The sequence below is a fragment of the Rhamphochromis longiceps genome, linkage group LG6 (genome assembly GCF_057381845.1).
Source record: "Rhamphochromis longiceps isolate RC_006_pf linkage group LG6, R_longiceps_female_GT1.1, whole genome shotgun sequence".
Classification (NCBI taxonomy): Eukaryota; Metazoa; Chordata; class Actinopteri; order Cichliformes; family Cichlidae; genus Rhamphochromis; species Rhamphochromis longiceps.
Window position 1 is genome coordinate 45,265,366 of NC_140562.1, and position 17,959 is coordinate 45,283,324.

Here is a 17,959-nt window from a genome sequence, read left to right on the forward strand (position 1 = left end):
TTGTTCTCTCATCAGCTTCAAAACATAATGTAGCTCAAATCACTAGAAGATTAGCTAATGAAAACCTTCTGATCCACTAGTTTGTGGGATGTTTATTCATATTCTGGTCAAACATGGCTTCAGTGGTTTTTTCTACGGTCCAGATGTGGATCCAGGTGACAGGAAATGCTTTTAATTTGAAGCACTGATGATGATGAACATCTCACATCACTCGTACCTTTGCAGGCTCAGCATCCATCAGCCACACCCACTAACAGCAGCTTCCCTCTACATCACTGCTCTTTGAAAACTACTGGAATTGGTGGCCTGGAAAATTAGGCCCTGGCGATCTGTTACCCTCAGAAGGCCGGAGTAACCTGTAAGAGCCGTTTATACTCATGTAGATTCATACTCAGGTTTTTACCTTTTTTGTTTCACAAAGCGTTAAAAAGGGAAAATCCCCAACTTAGACGTCACAGGATATTTTATTAAAGCAGCTTAGCAACAGTACAACAGAAACTCTTCTTTGATTAATAATAAAGAGGATTTATTTTTAGCAAAAGCACATGTAGATAAACTCTGGTATAGTACTCTTCATCATTTCAAACATAAAAGGCTGGAGGTTGACCTTTAACCTCTCAGGTGTGGTCAAAGGAGCTTGCAAAGAAAGGCGTCTGGACTTCTTTAAGTTACTTGAAGATCAGTTTGATGTAGTCTCTCTCTTCACCTGCATACCCACCACGGAGGCCGTGGAGACTGTCAGAAAACGACTACAAGAAGACAGCTCCTTGGAGGACAGGACCAACTTCACACCCGATCAGATCTGCACACTGTTAGACTTCTGCCTCACCACTACATACTTCAAATACAACGAAGGCTTTTACAGACAAAAACATGGCTGTGCCATGGGCTCCCCCGTGTCACCTATTGTAGCAACCTTTACATGGAGGAAGTGGAGAGAAAGGCTCTTGGCTCTTTCAAAGGAAGAGTACCCAGCCACTGGTACAGATATGTGGACGACACCTGGGTCAAAATCAAGACACAAGAAGTGGAATCCTTCACCGCGCACATTAACGCTGTGGATAAAAACATCAAGTTCACCAGGGAAGACACAAAGGACGACTGTTTGCCTTTCCTGGACTGCGCTGTGCACATTGAAGAGAACGGCAAACTCAACATCGAAGTTTACCGGAAGCCCACACACACGGACCAGTACCTCCTCTTTGACTCCCATCACCCTCTGGAACACAAACTTGGAGTAATCAGGACCCTACACCACCGGGCACAACATAAGCCTGAAGGAAAAAAGAAGGAACACACACATGTAAAGGAAGCACTCAAAACGTGCGGCTATCCTAAATGGGCGTTCTTAAAGTCAGCAAAGAGGCACAGAAAAGAAGACCAGACACCAGCGAGGGAGGATAAGGAGGACAGACGCAGCAACACTGTCATCCCCTATGTAGCCGGTGTATCAGAGGAACTCAGGAGAGTTTTCTCCAAGCACGACATCCCAGTGTATTTCAGACCCAGCAACACGCTCAGACACAAACTGGTTCACCCGAAAGACAAAACGCCAAAACACAAACTTAACAATGTGGTGTATGCTGTACAGTGCAGCGAGGAATGCTCAGACCTCTACATTGGAGAAACCAAACAGCCACTTCACAAGCACATGGCACAACACAGAAGAGCCACCTCCACAGGACAAGACTCAGCAGTCCATCTGCATCTAAAGGTCAAAGGTCACTCTTTCGAGGATGCCAACGTTCACATTTTGGACAGAGAGGACAGATGGTTTGTGTGACGGCCAGTGGGCTGGCCTTGTGTTTTGCTTTTGCTTTTACCTGTTTCTTGCAGGTAGGTGGAGCTGACCCAATTATTGATGCAGCACACCTGAGAGGGCCAGTCCCAGTGTATATAAAGACACCTTGACTGAACCAGGGTGGCTGGCTTTTGGCTCCTTCTGACGTGTTATGTTTATTTGGAAGTTTCAGTTATGGCTGTTATGTCCTTTAAATTGTCTTTAAGTTGCTTTACCTTATTTTCATTAAATATATCTTACAGTCTTTAAAAGCCTGTGTGTGGTCTCCCATTTGTTTGTCACTTCCTATGAGCCGGGTTGTGACATATACATGTGTATAAAGAGGAGTGAAAGAAGCATCTATGTCCACTGTGAGCGACCATCTTTGAACAGAGGCGGGGTTTACGACACCAACTCTCTGCCATCTATAATCCAGTTTTGAGATCCTCCCCAGACGCCTTAACGCCCACTCACATCCTGGGCCATCTGACCTCAGGAATTCGCATGATAAGGTGGGGCCAGGTTTCACAATGAACACACCCGAAACTCTGGCTGATTGGGACCCACACCCAGTTTCACACCTTGGCTCAGGCGATTAGAGGATCATCAGGGGTCCTTTGTCCCTCTGTGGGGGGAAACTCCCACTAGGTTTATATCTGGGACTCTCCACCATTTGACCTTAGAACTGAAGAAGCTTCTCGGATGAGAGGTGAAACGTCTTCAAGCAACTTAAAGAAGTCCAGACGCTTTTCTTTCCAAGCTCCTTTGACTACAATGACCTGGATGACTGAGAACCTTCAGACATAAAAGGACAATGCAGTTTAAAAATGAAAAGTTTTATATCACAAGTTGTGGATTATCTGTTTGCCCAGCTGGTAACATCCGGTGGACAAAGGTTGTTTCTCCGTCTCTTCTTTATTTTATTTTTTTACTTTTTAGTTCATTTGCTGTTATAATGCTGATACAGATACTGTCTGCAGCTTTATCAGCAAACCGTTAATACCAGCAAACATATCAGCCTCATATTTCAGGCTCCTATTATTTTTATAAAGTTTCTCATATCTGAAACCAGGAAAGAAACCTTGATCATGAAAACACAGGAGAATCTGATGGATTCATGATGGTGCTGTTTAACAGTCTGAGAATGAGTCAAGAATAAAAAGTGTGTGAGTGAGTTGCTGTGGGTGTGATCTGATCACGAGTGACACACTAATGAGGAATGCACAGAAACAACAACTCTGAATTATTTATGAACAGCTGAGCACAGACGGGGAGAGGCCGAGTTTATTCTGTAAGGCTGCAGATATCAGGCTGTAAATGTCCTTATTTCTACTGGATATTCTAACATGCTGCTCTGCAGACTTTACCTGTCCTGTCAGATCATGTTTCACCTGGAAAACTGAGAACAGGAAGTGTGGAGTTTGTTTTCAGCTACTTTATTAAATCCAAACTCCTCTCAGCCGCCGTCAGTGTTACAGGTCATGAGCTGATGGCAGGAGGCACAGTCGATGGGATATGATCACCGACGAGGACAGGATGTGATGCACAGGCTCTCCCGGTTCATGGGGAATGTTTTGAACAATTTTCTTTGTTCTAATGTTTTTCACCATTTCAGCACACATGCAGACGTGATGTCTGGCTTCAGATGTGAGAGTCAGTTAATGACTATGTGAAGGTCGGGCTGTAACTGTTCATGTGTTACTATTTATGACTCTAATAGCTGATCTGTCTCAGTGACGTATGTTTGGTTTTTGGAATCACGTATAAAAAAGTGTAAAACTGAGTCTGAGTGAAAACATGAAGGTCAGAGAACATTTCCTCCAGATTAATGTCACAGTTTACAAACCAAAGATATGAGAGGCAGCGACGTTTGTGCAGGTTAAACACTGTGAAATGTGTGTTTACAGGGAGCACACGTGACAGCGCTACAAATATACAGCAAGGCAATCAGAGAAGATGGAGACAAGTAACCACCAAAATAACAGTTATAATAGAACTGAAAGAAAACAGGAAGGTGAGAATGTAAACAGTAAACAAAGTAATAATCAGCCTTTGAATATTCAATAAGAAACAGGAGAGAAACACTTTGTGCGACAGCTTCATAGAGAGAGAACATGGAAACACAGCGAGGCGGCCAGAATAAGCACCAGACCTCCACCTCCCCGGCTCTTTCTTTGTCTCTTGCAGGGTTATCAAGAATGTACTACACCATACACAATTCCCTCTGCAACCCACCCACAGACCCACAGACCCTCATTATGGTGTGGAGGGGGCTTCACAGACCTGCACACTCACATTCCAACTGTTATAAATCACATCTGTTTGTCACGCAGCTGAAAAGAAACTGACATCACAAACACTTGTAATGCTTTTATTTAGCCGAACCTCCGCGCAGAGGGAGATCCTGCAATTGTAACCAGCAGATCTGAGGGGCAGCCCCTCCCTCAGTCCTACACAGATACACATTCAGCCTCACCCTTCGGGGGAGGGCCCGCCTGAGCTTTAAAACATGCAGACATACAGACCGTGGGGGTTCCCTTATATGGCAACAACAGCAACTGTTGTGTGTGGTGAGTGGTGTGCGTAGCGGTTTTTGATAAGGGCAACATGGGCGGTTGCCCAGGGCGACATCGTGCTGGGGGCGAAGTCATGGCATCTGCAAAAACATTTAAACCCACCAAACAGGCTAGGACCGCCCCTGTGTGGGCACCCTATCATCTAAACAAACGTGAGCACGTTTTGTTCTAGTCACTGTTTTCTTGTACTGGGATTCAAACCCACAGCCTTTTGAATCATGTTCCTGCGCATCTCTTACTAAAACGTGCTCACATAAAATCTGTTAAACAGTCTTTTCTTTGCTTTTATTCATTTTCTGATGTAAAAAAATGTCACCAAAATGAGACGCTTCTGCCCCCTGGTGGTGCTGTGTGGTCATTGCATTGATGTGCTCTCTCTTTACATTTACTTCATAATAAACTGTTGTTATGATTTAGTGAATTTAATGTAAAAATGTATTTAAAAAATAAAACATCACAGAGCTTCATTGACTGAGATCACTAAGATGAGTGGGCATGTTCATTAACATTGACAGCAGCTGTGCTCCAAACGTCACTAAGCAGCTCTGCAGTGTGTGAACCGTTAGCTCTTTGCTATGGTCATTTTATCCACGTGGAGCTGAGGATGTGTGTGGATGTTTCCTGTTTGTGGTTTGGAAGTCAAAGAGTAGGAAGAGAAACACTCACAAAGCTTCTGTTATTTATTTCATGTATTTGCAGCAACAGTCGGGAAGATGAGAATAAATGACATCAAATCTAATTTGTGAACAGCTTGTCAGTGACCACAAGGGGGCGCCCTGTGAGCTGACGGAGGCAGTGATGAGCTCTGTGAGCTGCTGGAGTTTGAACTGTGGACAAAAGTGTGAAGTTAAAGGTGTGAATTAAAAGCAGAGAAATAAATCAGAGCTCAGTGAAGCTTTCAGTCCTCAGAGCAGCAGTAAGGCTCGTCCTGGAGATCTACATGCACTCACATCACAAATAAACCTTTGAAGGAATATTGATCAGAATCAAATGTGATTCAGTCTCTGCTCCTTTCTTCCAAGCCCAGCTGCTCCTCCTCACACACAGACCTTCCAAAGTTTCCTTCCCTCACCTCCTCTCCCCTTGTCCTAGACCCTCCCTCTGAGGATGCAAAGAGAGGAGGCGAGGAAGAGACGCGAGGAGAGAGGAGTCAAGGCAGCAGGTAGGTGACAGAGAGGGAAGTCTTTGCTTTGTTGCATCATTTGAATGATTTGACAGGTAAACATGACGTACAGCTGCGTCCTCTGTCCATTGTCTGGATACAGTCTTTTATGATCAGTGTCAGAGGAGCAGGTCAGAGGTCATGATGACGTAGATGGAAACTCTCCTGTGGCACATTCACACTGTAAAAATACACTTTATTCATAATCAATCCAAATCATCAGTACCAAAGGAAAACTTCTTTCCAGAGTCCAGCTTTCCTCGGACGTTCCAGCCAGTCACACCTCTCGTGTGACGAGCACCAGTTTATAAGACACTGCTGTCAGACTGGAGCCATCACTGGTTACCAATACAGCCGCTAAAATCCCACCCTGGAGAAGGAGAAACACGGGAATAAGCAACGCAGTGAAACATGGAGACGGCTGCTTCTGCTGGTGGAGAGCAGCCAGAGGGAGAATGTGATCTGTGTGGAAGTTCATGTTCCAGCAGAAGAACTCTGACTCCAACACACTCCTGACTTTAGTGTTTCATGTGTTTGTTGTGTGTCTGCATGTAGTCAGCTTCCACTGAGCTGCATGGACTCTGAGCTGACGGTGTGAGCAGGTACCCACCTGTCTGCTGTCAGCTGTGCCAGTGTAAAGGAGCACTTCATCCACAGGAGCTGTGAAAACACAAAGTTCATGGAAGCTTCAGGTTAGACATGTGACACCTACTCTGTCCACGTCTGCATGATACTCTGCAGCGTCAGGAGTAACTAGTTACTGCTGTAATCAGTTACAGTTGGTGAATGTTGGAGCTGAGTAAATGTAGAAAACAGCTGTGTGTGTCTCTTGTTGCAGCTTGTTTAAAGACAGCCGGCTCATCACAGCTGGATCAGCTGGAACACATGTGACAGGAAATGACCTCCAAGCAGCAGACAGGTGACTCTCACCTGCAGCACTTTCACACTTTCAGCTTCAAAGGATTTTTGGCTCAGTTGTTGCGTCTGTCAGAACCAGGTGGACCTGAGTCGGTCCAGTGAAAATACTCGGATTACTTCTTACATTTGTAGTAACTAATAATCTGTCATGCGTCTGCTCACAGCTGTTTCTGTGCTGGAGGACCGCTTTGGTTTGGTGGTTTGGTCATGGGGGGGTTGTTGCTGCACTTCCTCCATAAACATGTTTTACACTTTGATCTTCACGTCTCAGAACAAGATTACAAATATGAAAAGAAATATTCAAGGACACAAACCTCTGCCTGCAGCTTGTAGGAGTTTAAACTTGTCTTGGACAGGATGCTTCCTCTTCATGATGATGACGATGATGATGATGATGAGGGTAGCACTCAGGACACAGAAGATTATAATGATGATGTTATCTGTCAAACAGGAAATCAGATGTCAGCAAACACAGTGAACAACATGTTTAAAATCACAGTTGGAAATAATCTCACAGTTTCTTGGTTTATTCGAGCTGTTGGTGTCGTTGTCGTCTGTGTCTCCACAGGTGGTCCTCACATGGACAGGAAGAGTTTTCTCCTCTGCAGGGTTTGCAGCCACACATCTGTAAGAGGAGTTGAAGTCCTGTTTGTGCACAGTGAGAGGCAGAGAGAGCGCAGAGCTGCTCTGGTTCAGCATCTGCTCGTCTTTAAACCACAGCAGTGTGGTCTCTCTGTCCACCCGACACAGTAAGGAGCAGCTCTCAGAGCTCACACTCACTTTCTTCACTGCAGGAGTCGGTACAGAGTCTGGGGATGAAAGTTGATGGAGAACAAAAATAAACATCAGAAAAATGTTTTTAACTTTCAGCTTTTTGTTAGTGAACATCATCAGGACAGCAGAGCTCTGGTTATTGCTGCTTTAATGCAGTCAGTGAACATTAATTTGAAACTGCTCATCTCAAACACAGCAGAGACAGCAGACTGCCAAACCTCCATTATATCCATTTGAATCTCATCATAAAGGTTTGAGGGATTTCTCAGGTTTCCTGTCAAACTAGCATCACTATCAGCAGAAGGTGCTGAAGAGGACACAGAAGAAACCAACGCTCTGATTCAAATCCTCATGAAAGGAAGAAAAAAGCCCATTAACAACAACAAAAAGCTCTAAACAGGTTAAACTCCTGAGGCTCCTGCTGTGCACCACAGCTCATCCATGATGCTTTGTCCACATTCGTCTAGTTTCACTTTGATTCTGATGTGAAAAGATGATAAAAATCCAAATTTCATGTGAAGAAGACACAGGACAGGGAATCTATTGAACTGGAGGAGCCATCAGAGCATCACCAAAGAAGTAGTAATTATTTATAATTTTATTATAAATCAGGATTTAAAATCCAGGCTATAAATGTTTAATTCAACCTTCACGTCTCTGCAAAGATATGAAGTCGTGCATTTTTCTCAGGAAGTGACTGAACTGCAAACAAACATGCAGCTACAGCTCAGCATGTTTGTTTGAGCTCATCTCAAAGTGATGGAGCTGTAAAGGTGACTTTGATGTTTCTGACAAATCACTTTCATGAAGAAGTCTCAGCTGTACGATGAAGCTGAACGACACCATCACTGATATGAAACTTCAGGAGCTGCTGAGGACAAACAGCCTGAGTCAGACTTAAGGAGGTTGATAGTTTTCACAGGTTTATGAAACAGGATGTTGGGAGTTTGTGAGGATCTAAAGATGCCAGCGTGGTTTCCTTCAGCTCAGGCAGGTCATTGAGCAGCAGCATCTTCAGCTTCAGTGCTGAGCTCCATCAGTCTGATCCATTTATTTGGACATGTTTAAGGTTTCCTGTTCCACAGACTCACAGCAGGAAACACAAAGACATGATTCTGTGTGTGGGTTCCCGTAACTACATGACTGTCGTTGGTTTCCTACGACACAGACAGCAGCTTTGTAGTCAGACACAAACATTACAGCACAATGTGTTGCTTCATGAGTGGAAACCACAGCTCGTGTTTTGTAATGTGTTCCTCTCACAGCAGCAGCCACAGGAAGTCGCCATCAACAACAAACCCGTCAAAATAAAAGTGTCTGTTCTGCTTGTTAGGCAGTGTAACACTGTAGGCCACACAAGACTGACAGGTGGCAGCTGGGCTGTTCACATATACATGTTTCACAGTAAGAAGTAACTGTTAATGCTTCATAAAGAAGTTCAATACCTTAGAAACTCACAGGGTGCTGTGCTGAGCTGTGATTGGGCGATAGTTAGGCACTAGTGGGAACATGGCCAATGAGGCTTTGTGTTACTTCTCTGTGGATTAACGTGACCATGAAATGGGAAACATGTTCAAGTAAACAGGAAGTTTTGTGTTTTGGTTTAAAAAAGCTGTTAAATAAAAACGTGTTAATTTCAGTTGTTCTGCAGGATTTTCTAAGAACAGTGTTTAAAGTTTCTGCTTTGTCCTGTTCTTTCATTCACTTTGTACACATCAGTAATGTTGGTGAAAACACTGAAGTCAAAGCTGATTATTCCTTTCACACCAGACATTTGTGGGATTATAAGAACAAAAAGCTGTTTTTATTCTGAAGTGATGATATGACCAAACTAATGAGGAACATACAGACTGAGGTCACATATGGAGCTGGGATGTTGCACAAAAACATACCAGAGTAAATGTGAGACTTACCGTACACTGTGAGCTTATATGATGATTTCCTGTTTCCTTTTCCTGTTTTAGAGTCAATGACATAACTCCCTGAGTCGTCCCTCTGCAGCTCTGTGAGTGTAAAGAGTCCAGAGTTTCTGTCCCACTGAAGTCTGTTCATGTAAATGTCCTCTAATATTTCAAATCCATCCTTATTCACTTGAGCAATATTCGTTCCTCGATATAACAGAAATCCTTTCTCCAGCACAGAGTCAGGTAGAGTGATGTTTCCTCCCACAGTGCCCGTCAGGTTCTTCTTCACTTCCTCAGAAGCAGAAAATCTCATCACTGTAAAATATGAAGAGATCCAACAGTCAGTGAGAACTTTAATGAAAGTGATCAGAGATCTTACAAAGAGCCACAGAAAGTAAGTGAGGATTAACTCCAGGCAACATGAAGCACGAGGAGGGTGAAGCTGATACATGTGAGCTGCATCAGTGACAGGAGGAACTCAGCCTCACACATTTTACACCAATCACAACAAGTTCTTACTTTTTGATCTGGTTGTGACAAACGAAACATTTACAGCTGCAAAAAGGTCGTTGGTGTCGAATAATGTTCAAATGTCATGAAGCCATATTTTATTCACAATAGAAGATAGAAAACATTTGACATGTTTAAACTGAGAGAGCTCATTTTTAATCTGATGGCAGCAACACGTCTGTAAACGCTGGACGGGGTCATGTTTCCTCTGCAGACGTGCAGACTGATCAACTTGTTTCTGAGAAACTCGGCCTCTCGAAGACTCTTTGTACCCGATCATGTCACTGACCTGAGATCTGCTGCCATCAAACACAAAATGATCTCATGAAACAGTGAAATATCTCAGTTTAATACAACACAGATTCAACATGATTTTATTCAACAAACCTCAGAGTTTCTTCAACATTTAGTCCAAGTTTCAAATTAAAGCACGAAGAAAGAAAAAACTGTTTGAAAGGATCGACGGCCAAACATGTGCAGTAAGTTTGATATCTGAGGTTTACAATAGTGAAACAAAACAATGGACAAATCTTAAGTAGAAAGAAAAAATAGACTTGAAGAAAACAGAAGTTATCTAACGTCAAATCAAACTAACATCTGTGAACAACCAGCTCGAGGACGTTCACAGTAAAAAACGATGATGACTGTGAGCTGTGGTCACGTCTGTGGAGCAGACGGTTTGGAGAAGAGAGAGTGTGGACCCAACAGCAGACGATGCAGGCAGGTGGTGAACAACAAGCGAGACTTTAACTGCCTGAACTAAACTACAAACAACAGCAAAGGAAGGATTTGGGGTTGATCGATTGATTGAATCTTTATTTTGAACATATTGAAAAAGTACAACAACATAGAATTAAAAGAGACAAACAAACAAAGCAAAACAAAAGGAAAATGAGCAACCGCAACTACAAATAACTTTCATGTTCAAAAAGGAGCAGGAAGAAGCATAAGCTTATTTAATCCCACCCCCTTTTCCACTATCTAGTAATCAACAGAATACAGAAATCCTCCTTACAATTACATTATATGTTACATGTATTTAAAATAAATAAATAAATAAATAAATAATTATATGTATATCTATCTTTCTATCTATCCATATATACATGTATACATTTTCAAAAACCCCAGTTACACCTCAAAGGATACACAACCTACAGATATATACACCCAAAATACACGTGCACCCACACACACATGAAAATATTGGACAAGGACACCCTGTCAAATCTCTCCCTCGTCCCTCGTCTCCTTAAACTGCTGTTTAAACTGCGCCATGCTTGGACTTTGCTTCATATCTTTACTTAGTCTGTTCCACAGCTTCACTCCACACACAGAGATGCAAAAACCTTTTAATGTTGTACGGATACGAGGATGTTTTAAATTTAATTCCCCCCTCAAATTGTATCCCCGTTCTCTTTTAGAAAACAGTTTTAGAATATTGTCAGGAAGCAGGTTATTTATTGCTTTATACATAATTTATGCAGTGAGAAAATGAACCAGATCTGTGAATTTTAGAATTTTTGATTTTAAGAATAGTGGATTTGTATGATCTCTGTAACCAGTTTCATGGATTATCCTTATGGCCCTTTTTTGTAATATAAAGATTGATGATAGCAGACGTTTGTAAGTATTGCCCCAAACCTCTGCACAGTAATTCAAATACGGTGCAATCAGGGAACAATAGAGAATGTGTTTGACTTTACTCAAGATTGAAACACTTCTTCCAATTTTGTTATCTATATGATTTATATGTGACTTCCAGATTAATTTTTCAACTATAATCAGACCAAGAAACTTATATTCAAGTACTCTTTCAATGTCCACACCATCTATATGAATCTGCACTTGCATTTCTAAGGGAATTCCTAAATAAGACTATTTTAGTTTTACTTAGATTTAGCGATAGTTTGTTCCTGTTAAACCATTTTTTTAATTTTGCACATTTCTGAAGTAATTGTATCGAGCAACTACTTTAGATTCCCACTAGAACAAAAAATATTTGTGTCATCTGCAAATAATAAAGGGGTTACTGTCCTACCCAAGGATATTTGGCATACAGACTAGGGGAGCCAGGAATCGAACCACCAACCTTCCAATCAGTAGAGGACCTGCTCTACCGCCTGAGCTACAGCCACCCTGTAAATTCTCAAACACGTAGCCTAAAGCAGACGACTCGTAAGCTGGAGAGGAAATGGCGTGTCACAAATCTAGAGGATCATCATTTAGCCTGGAGAAATAGTTTGTTGCTTTATAAGAAAGCCCTCCGCAAAGCCAGAACATCTTACTATTCATCACTGATTGAAGAAAATAAGAACAACCCCAGGTTTCTCTTCAGCTCTGTAGCCAGGCTGACAAACAGTCAGAGCTCTGTTGAGCCAACCATCCCTTTAACGTTAACTAGTAATGACTTCATGAACTTCTTCACAAATAACATTTTTATCATTAGAGAAAAAATTACCAATAATCATCCCACAGATGTAATATTATCTACAGCTACTCTTAGTACCATTGATGTTGAGTTAGACTCTTTTTCTCACGGTCTGTTGGAGGCAGAGCGAGTAGAGAAAGAGTGGAGCACCCAAATCTAGACGCTGATGAGGAGACAGAATAAACTTAACAAAAGTCTTTGTTTGTGGCTGAAGCTTGAACTTACAAAAATAAAGCAAAAGTCTGAGATCAACTAAGAAAACGATGAACACTGATTATGAAACATGAAGGGTCACTATGAAGTCTAAAACTGGACAAACATAGAAACCATGGAAACAATGAGGAATAATGGCTGCCTTTAAGCTCAACTGAAGCTAAACAAGAATAACACATGAACTATAATCACAAATCTAAGATTAGACGAACACAAAAATAAACTCAGAGTCAGAGTCCCAGCCTGTGACACCAACGGTCTTTCTGAGTTAACGTCAATAATTACTTCCTCCAAACCATCAACGTGTCTTTTAGACCCCATTCCTACAAAACTGCTCAAAGAAGTCCTGCCATTAATTAATTCTTCGATCTTAAATATGATCAACCTATCTCTAATAATCGGCTATGTACCACAGGCCTTCAAGCTGGCTGTAGTTAAACCTTTACTCAAAAAGCATCTCTAGACCCAGCAGTCTGAGCTAATTACAGGCCGATCTCCAACCTTCCTTCATATCATGATAATGTGATGTCTGTGAGATCATTATGATCACACTGTTCTTCAAACTTTGTCATGAAGCTGATTTCTTGTTATGAAGCCTGGAAGGATCCAAAGACAAACTTTATCCTCCACATCTGGCAGACCAAACATCTGCTGACAGATGCAGTGAAGCTGAAGCTGCTTCTGTTGGTCTGTCAGCTGTTTGTTCGACAAACACGTTTCTGACTGAACAGTTTGTTCACAGGTAAAAGCTGCATCGCTCTAAGAATGAGCCAAACACCTGTTTTTGTCACTGATACACAGAAGAATGATTTTAGGACCCTGAACAACAACGAAGAAGCTCGAACTTACCTAAAAACATGAGAATAAAGCTCATCTGAGGCATCGTGACTTCCTGTTACTGTGGAGGGTTTTTACATGAAGAAGCCAAAATAGCCTCTCTCTCTCTCTGTTTATCTCTCTCGCTCGCACTGCATGCTGGGAGTTTGGTGGGTGTGAGTTTTTCATTAAATGCTTTTTCAGTTTTCTCACTGTGTTTGTTGTGTGATCGTTTCAGAGCTGTCTGTGATTGTTAGTTTGTTGTGTTTTTGGGGGACGCCGTCTTTGAAGCATGGAGTCAGGGTGGAGCTGCAGCCGAGCACCACCCTCGAGCAGGTGCCGTTGGCTGTAGGAGAGCAGGTGGATGAATAGAGCGGTTGTTATTCTCTGAAAGAGCAGGGGTTTGTCAGCCAGCTTAGAGAGCGGATGTCTCGTTGGTATCTAGATATAGTAGATATGTAGCTGCTTCATCTTATGCACACACTTACTGTTTTAGTGCCACCACCTGGTCGTCTGGAAGAGGTGCAGCAGCTTCTGGTGAAGTTTGTCTGGTCTGGTCAGCATTGGCCTGTATCTTCCTGTGTCAGAGGGGGAACAAGGACTAATGGACGTTTTGTCTTTAGCCTACAGACTGCACAGAGGCTGCTGTACGACTGTGGTTACTGCTGGCTGACTTCTGCTCGTTGCTTCTCAGGAGAGCGGGCCAGCCTTGATTGGATGGTACCATATCACCCTATTAGAGCGCTCCGCTCTCGCTCTGCAGGCCTACTTGTTGTTCCTAGAGTATTTAAAAGTAGAATGGGAGGCAGAGCCTTCAGTTTTCAGGCCCCTCTTCTGTGGAACCAGCTTCCAGTTTGGATTCAGGAGACAGACACTATCTCTACTTTCAAGATTAGGCTTCAAACTTTCCTTTTTGCTAAAGCATATAGTTAGTGCTGGACCAGGTGACCTTCGACCTTCCTTTGGTTATGTTGCCTTCTTTTCACTCCCCGTGTGTTGCATGTCATTAACGTTGCCTCGTCTCTGTTCTCCTTCTCTTCCCCCCATCAGGTGTCAGCAGGTGGCCCCGCCCCTCCCCGAGCCTGCTTCTGTTGGAGGTCTCTGTCCACAACACAGCTACGAACAACACAAGCACAGTGCAAAACCTCCCACACCATCTATTTTTACTCGTGTACAAGTACATGTAAGTACTGCAGGGAGAGTCTGATGCAGTCACAGTTACGTTGAACTCGTCCGGTCCTGATGCTGCCGTCACAGATCATCACATTTCTCTCCCACAAACATGCAGCACTGCTGTGGATACTGCAATGAATACTGCAATGAATACTGCATTAATACTGCAATGAATACTGCAATGAATACTGCATTAATACTGCAATTAATACTGCAATGAATACTGCATTAATACTGCAATGAATACTGCATTAATACTGCAATGAATACTGCAATGAATACTGCATTAATACTGCAATTAATACTGCAATGAATACTGCATTAATACTGCAATTAATACTGCAATGAATACTGCATTAATACTGCAATGAATACTGCAATGAATACTGCATTAATACTGCAATTAATACTGCAATGAATACTGCATTAATACTGCAATGAATACTGCATTAATACTGCAATGAATACTGCAATGAATACTGCATTAATACTGCAATTAATACTGCAATGAATACTGCATTAATACTGCAATGAATACTGCATTAATACTGCAATTAATACTGCAATGAATACTGCATTAATACTGCAATGAATACTGCATTAATACTGCAATGAATACTGCAATGAATACTGCATTAATACTGCAATGAATACTGCATTAATACTGCAATGAATACTGCATTAATACTGCATTAATACTGCAATGAATACTGCATTAATACTGCAATGAATACTGCATTAATACTGCAATGAATACTGCATTAATACTGCATTAATACTGCAATGAATACTGCAATGAATACTGCATTAATACTGCAATGAATACTGCATTAATACTGCAATGAATACTGCATTAATACTGCATTAATACTGCAATGAATACTGCATTAATACTGCAATGAATACTGCAATGAATACTGCATTAATACTGCAATGAATACTGCATTAATACTGCATTAATACTGCAATGAATACTGCATTAATACTGCAATGAATACTGCAATGAATACTGCATTAATACTGCAATGAATACTGCATTAATACTGCATTAATACTGCAATGAATACTGCATTAATACTGCAATGAATACTGCATTAATACTGCAATGAATACTGCATTAATACTGCATTAATACTGCAATGAATACTGCAATGAATACTGCATTAATACTGCAATGAATACTGCATTAATACTGCATTAATACTGCATTAATACTGCAATGAATACTGCATTAATACTGCATTAATACTGCAATGAATACTGCATTAATACTGCATTAATACTGCAATGAATACTGCATTAATACTGCAATGAATACTGCAATGAATACTGCAATGAATACTGCATTAATACTGCATTAATACTGCAATGAATACTGCATTAATACTGCAATGAATACTGCATTAATACTGCAATGAATACTGCATTAATACTGCAATGAATACTGCAATGAATACTGCATTAATACTGCAATGAATACTGCATTAATACTGCAATGAATACTGCAATGAATACTGCATTAATACTGCATTAATACTGCAATGAATACTGCAATGAATACTGCAATGAATACTGCATTAATACTGCAATGAATACTGCATTAATACTGCATTAATACTGCAATGAATACTGCATTAATACTGCAATGAATACTGCATTAATACTGCAATGAATACTGCATTAATACTGCATTAATACTGCAATGAATACTGCAATGAATACTGCATTAATACTGCAATGAATACTGCATTAATACTGCATTAATACTGCAATGAATACTGCATTAATGCTGCAATGAATACTGCATTAATACTGCAATGAATACTACTGTAACTACTAGTAGATTGTCCGTCTTGCTGCTGCAGCATGATGACCTGTTTCCTGCTGAGGAAACCACGAGTGCTTCCTGTTCTGTGACAGCTCCACAGTGGGGTTCAGAGGAACGCTGCACACCGTCCACAGTCTCAGGTCAGTGGGGTCGACCACAGTCTGACATGTGACAGCAGAGACGTCGTGAGCTCTCAGCTCTCATTTCTACAGAAACGACCACAGAAGCTTCTCACAGCTCTGTGTGTCTGAGCTGTGAGAGGCTTCGAACACCACCTGAGACTTTTACTGATCACTGTCACACTAACAGGGTAACATGCTGGCAGCACTCAGAGACACATTCATGGAGGAATAACTGCAAACTCCTTCAGAATGAAAGCTGCTGTACTTGGAGGTGTTTGTGATATAAATGTCTGCAGACCTGAACTGTTCCTGTGTCAGCTCACAGAACATCGTTAGCATCATATTTACACTCGTGCCGAGCACGCAAGGGCCTGAAGAATGAGCCCACAGCTCCACTAACAGACAGAGAGCAGGAGGAAAACTGTAAGTGTGCAAACAGAAACGGGACCAAACCGTAAAGAACAAAAATATGAGGAACTCTGTGAGGGGCGGAGTCAGTGGGCAGGTGGCGCTGTGCTAGCTCTGAGACCTGCACGTTATCTGGAGTCACGTAGGAGATAAACGGTCACACGAAGCTGGTTATGAACTCGTTAAACTAACTCTGGGTTTGACCTGCGAGGTCACACGACAGGAGAGCAGCAAAACAAACGTTTGAGTTTAATTTCAGGTCCTGACTGCAGGCCAGGACGACCCTCGCAGTGAAACCATCACTGAGATTTATTCTCATGGTTTAAACTTCATCACTTTGTTTTCACACCTTTGTCCACAGTTCAAACATGTGAAGCTGAAGCCTGAGCACAGAGAGCTCATCACTGGGCTCACAGGCGCCCCCTGTGTTCACTGCAAAGTCCTGCAGAGGATGTCAACAAAAACTCATTACATTAATATTTAAACACTTTTAAATTCTTCAGCATTTTTAAATTAAAGCTGAGACTGTGTCATCTTTCTGAACTCAAATAAAGAAAACTTTATACGACCATATAATTATTCCTTGAGTATTATATTTTACTCTGATTACTCTCTGACTCGTGACGTTGGTACAGACCCAGCCTGCAGAAGCCTCAAGAAGATTGAGCTCAGTTCAGTTTGATGTGCACAGCACGAGTTCACCACAGCAGCCACAGAACTGTTTCATATATGAAGTTATAGATGCTCCAACACTCACTTTCACTTTGCTAAGAATCAACAACTGAAGCCAAACTGTGACCTCAGGGAGGTTCAAATGACACGTTCAGTCCTCCTTTAGTGACCTCTGACCTCCACTCTGAGAAAAATGACCTGTCGCATCTAAAAGTTATTTTTAATTATTATTATTTTTATCTTTAGCACATGAACATTTGATTTTACACTGAAACACAGAAAGACTGCAGTTTGCTGCCTCTGTGCTCCTCTGTGAGGCCTCAGGAACAACAGACTCTGATGCTTTGATTAATTATGCTGAACAAACCTCTAAATATAAAAAACTAAAATAAATCTCATCATTTAATGTTAATGAACTCTTTAATATTCATAAGAAACAGTCAAACCCTCAGTCGATGATGTGTTTGAGGAAATGTTAAATGGTTGAAAGCAGGTTTGATGTAAATGATCATGTTTCACAGCTGCTGACATGGTTGCATAATCATAACCAGCTTCATTGTGTTCTGTGGCTTCTGTGTCTGTTGGAGGCTGTGAGTCAGGCCTGTGCTTCACTTACAGACCACATTTAATCCAGCTGTGACACACCTGCTCATTTCTTCACATCACCTCCAA

At 41.7% G+C, this 17,959-nt stretch overlaps 1 protein-coding gene across 1 annotated transcript; it reads right to left on the reverse strand.

Annotated features, from left to right (window-relative positions):
• Positions 1 to 6,859: 6,859 nt before the first annotated feature.
• Positions 6,860 to 9,427, reverse strand: LOC146668884 (CD48 antigen-like). The gene is made up of 2 exons (XM_085408240.1): positions 9,124 to 9,427; positions 6,860 to 7,245 (listed from the first exon to the last, which is right to left on the reverse strand). The coding sequence occupies exons 1-2, from the start codon at positions 9,425 to 9,427 to the stop codon at positions 6,899 to 6,901; spliced, it is 651 nt and encodes a 216-aa protein (XP_085264366.1). The 3' UTR covers positions 6,860 to 6,898.
• Positions 9,428 to 17,959: the final 8,532 nt, after the last annotated feature.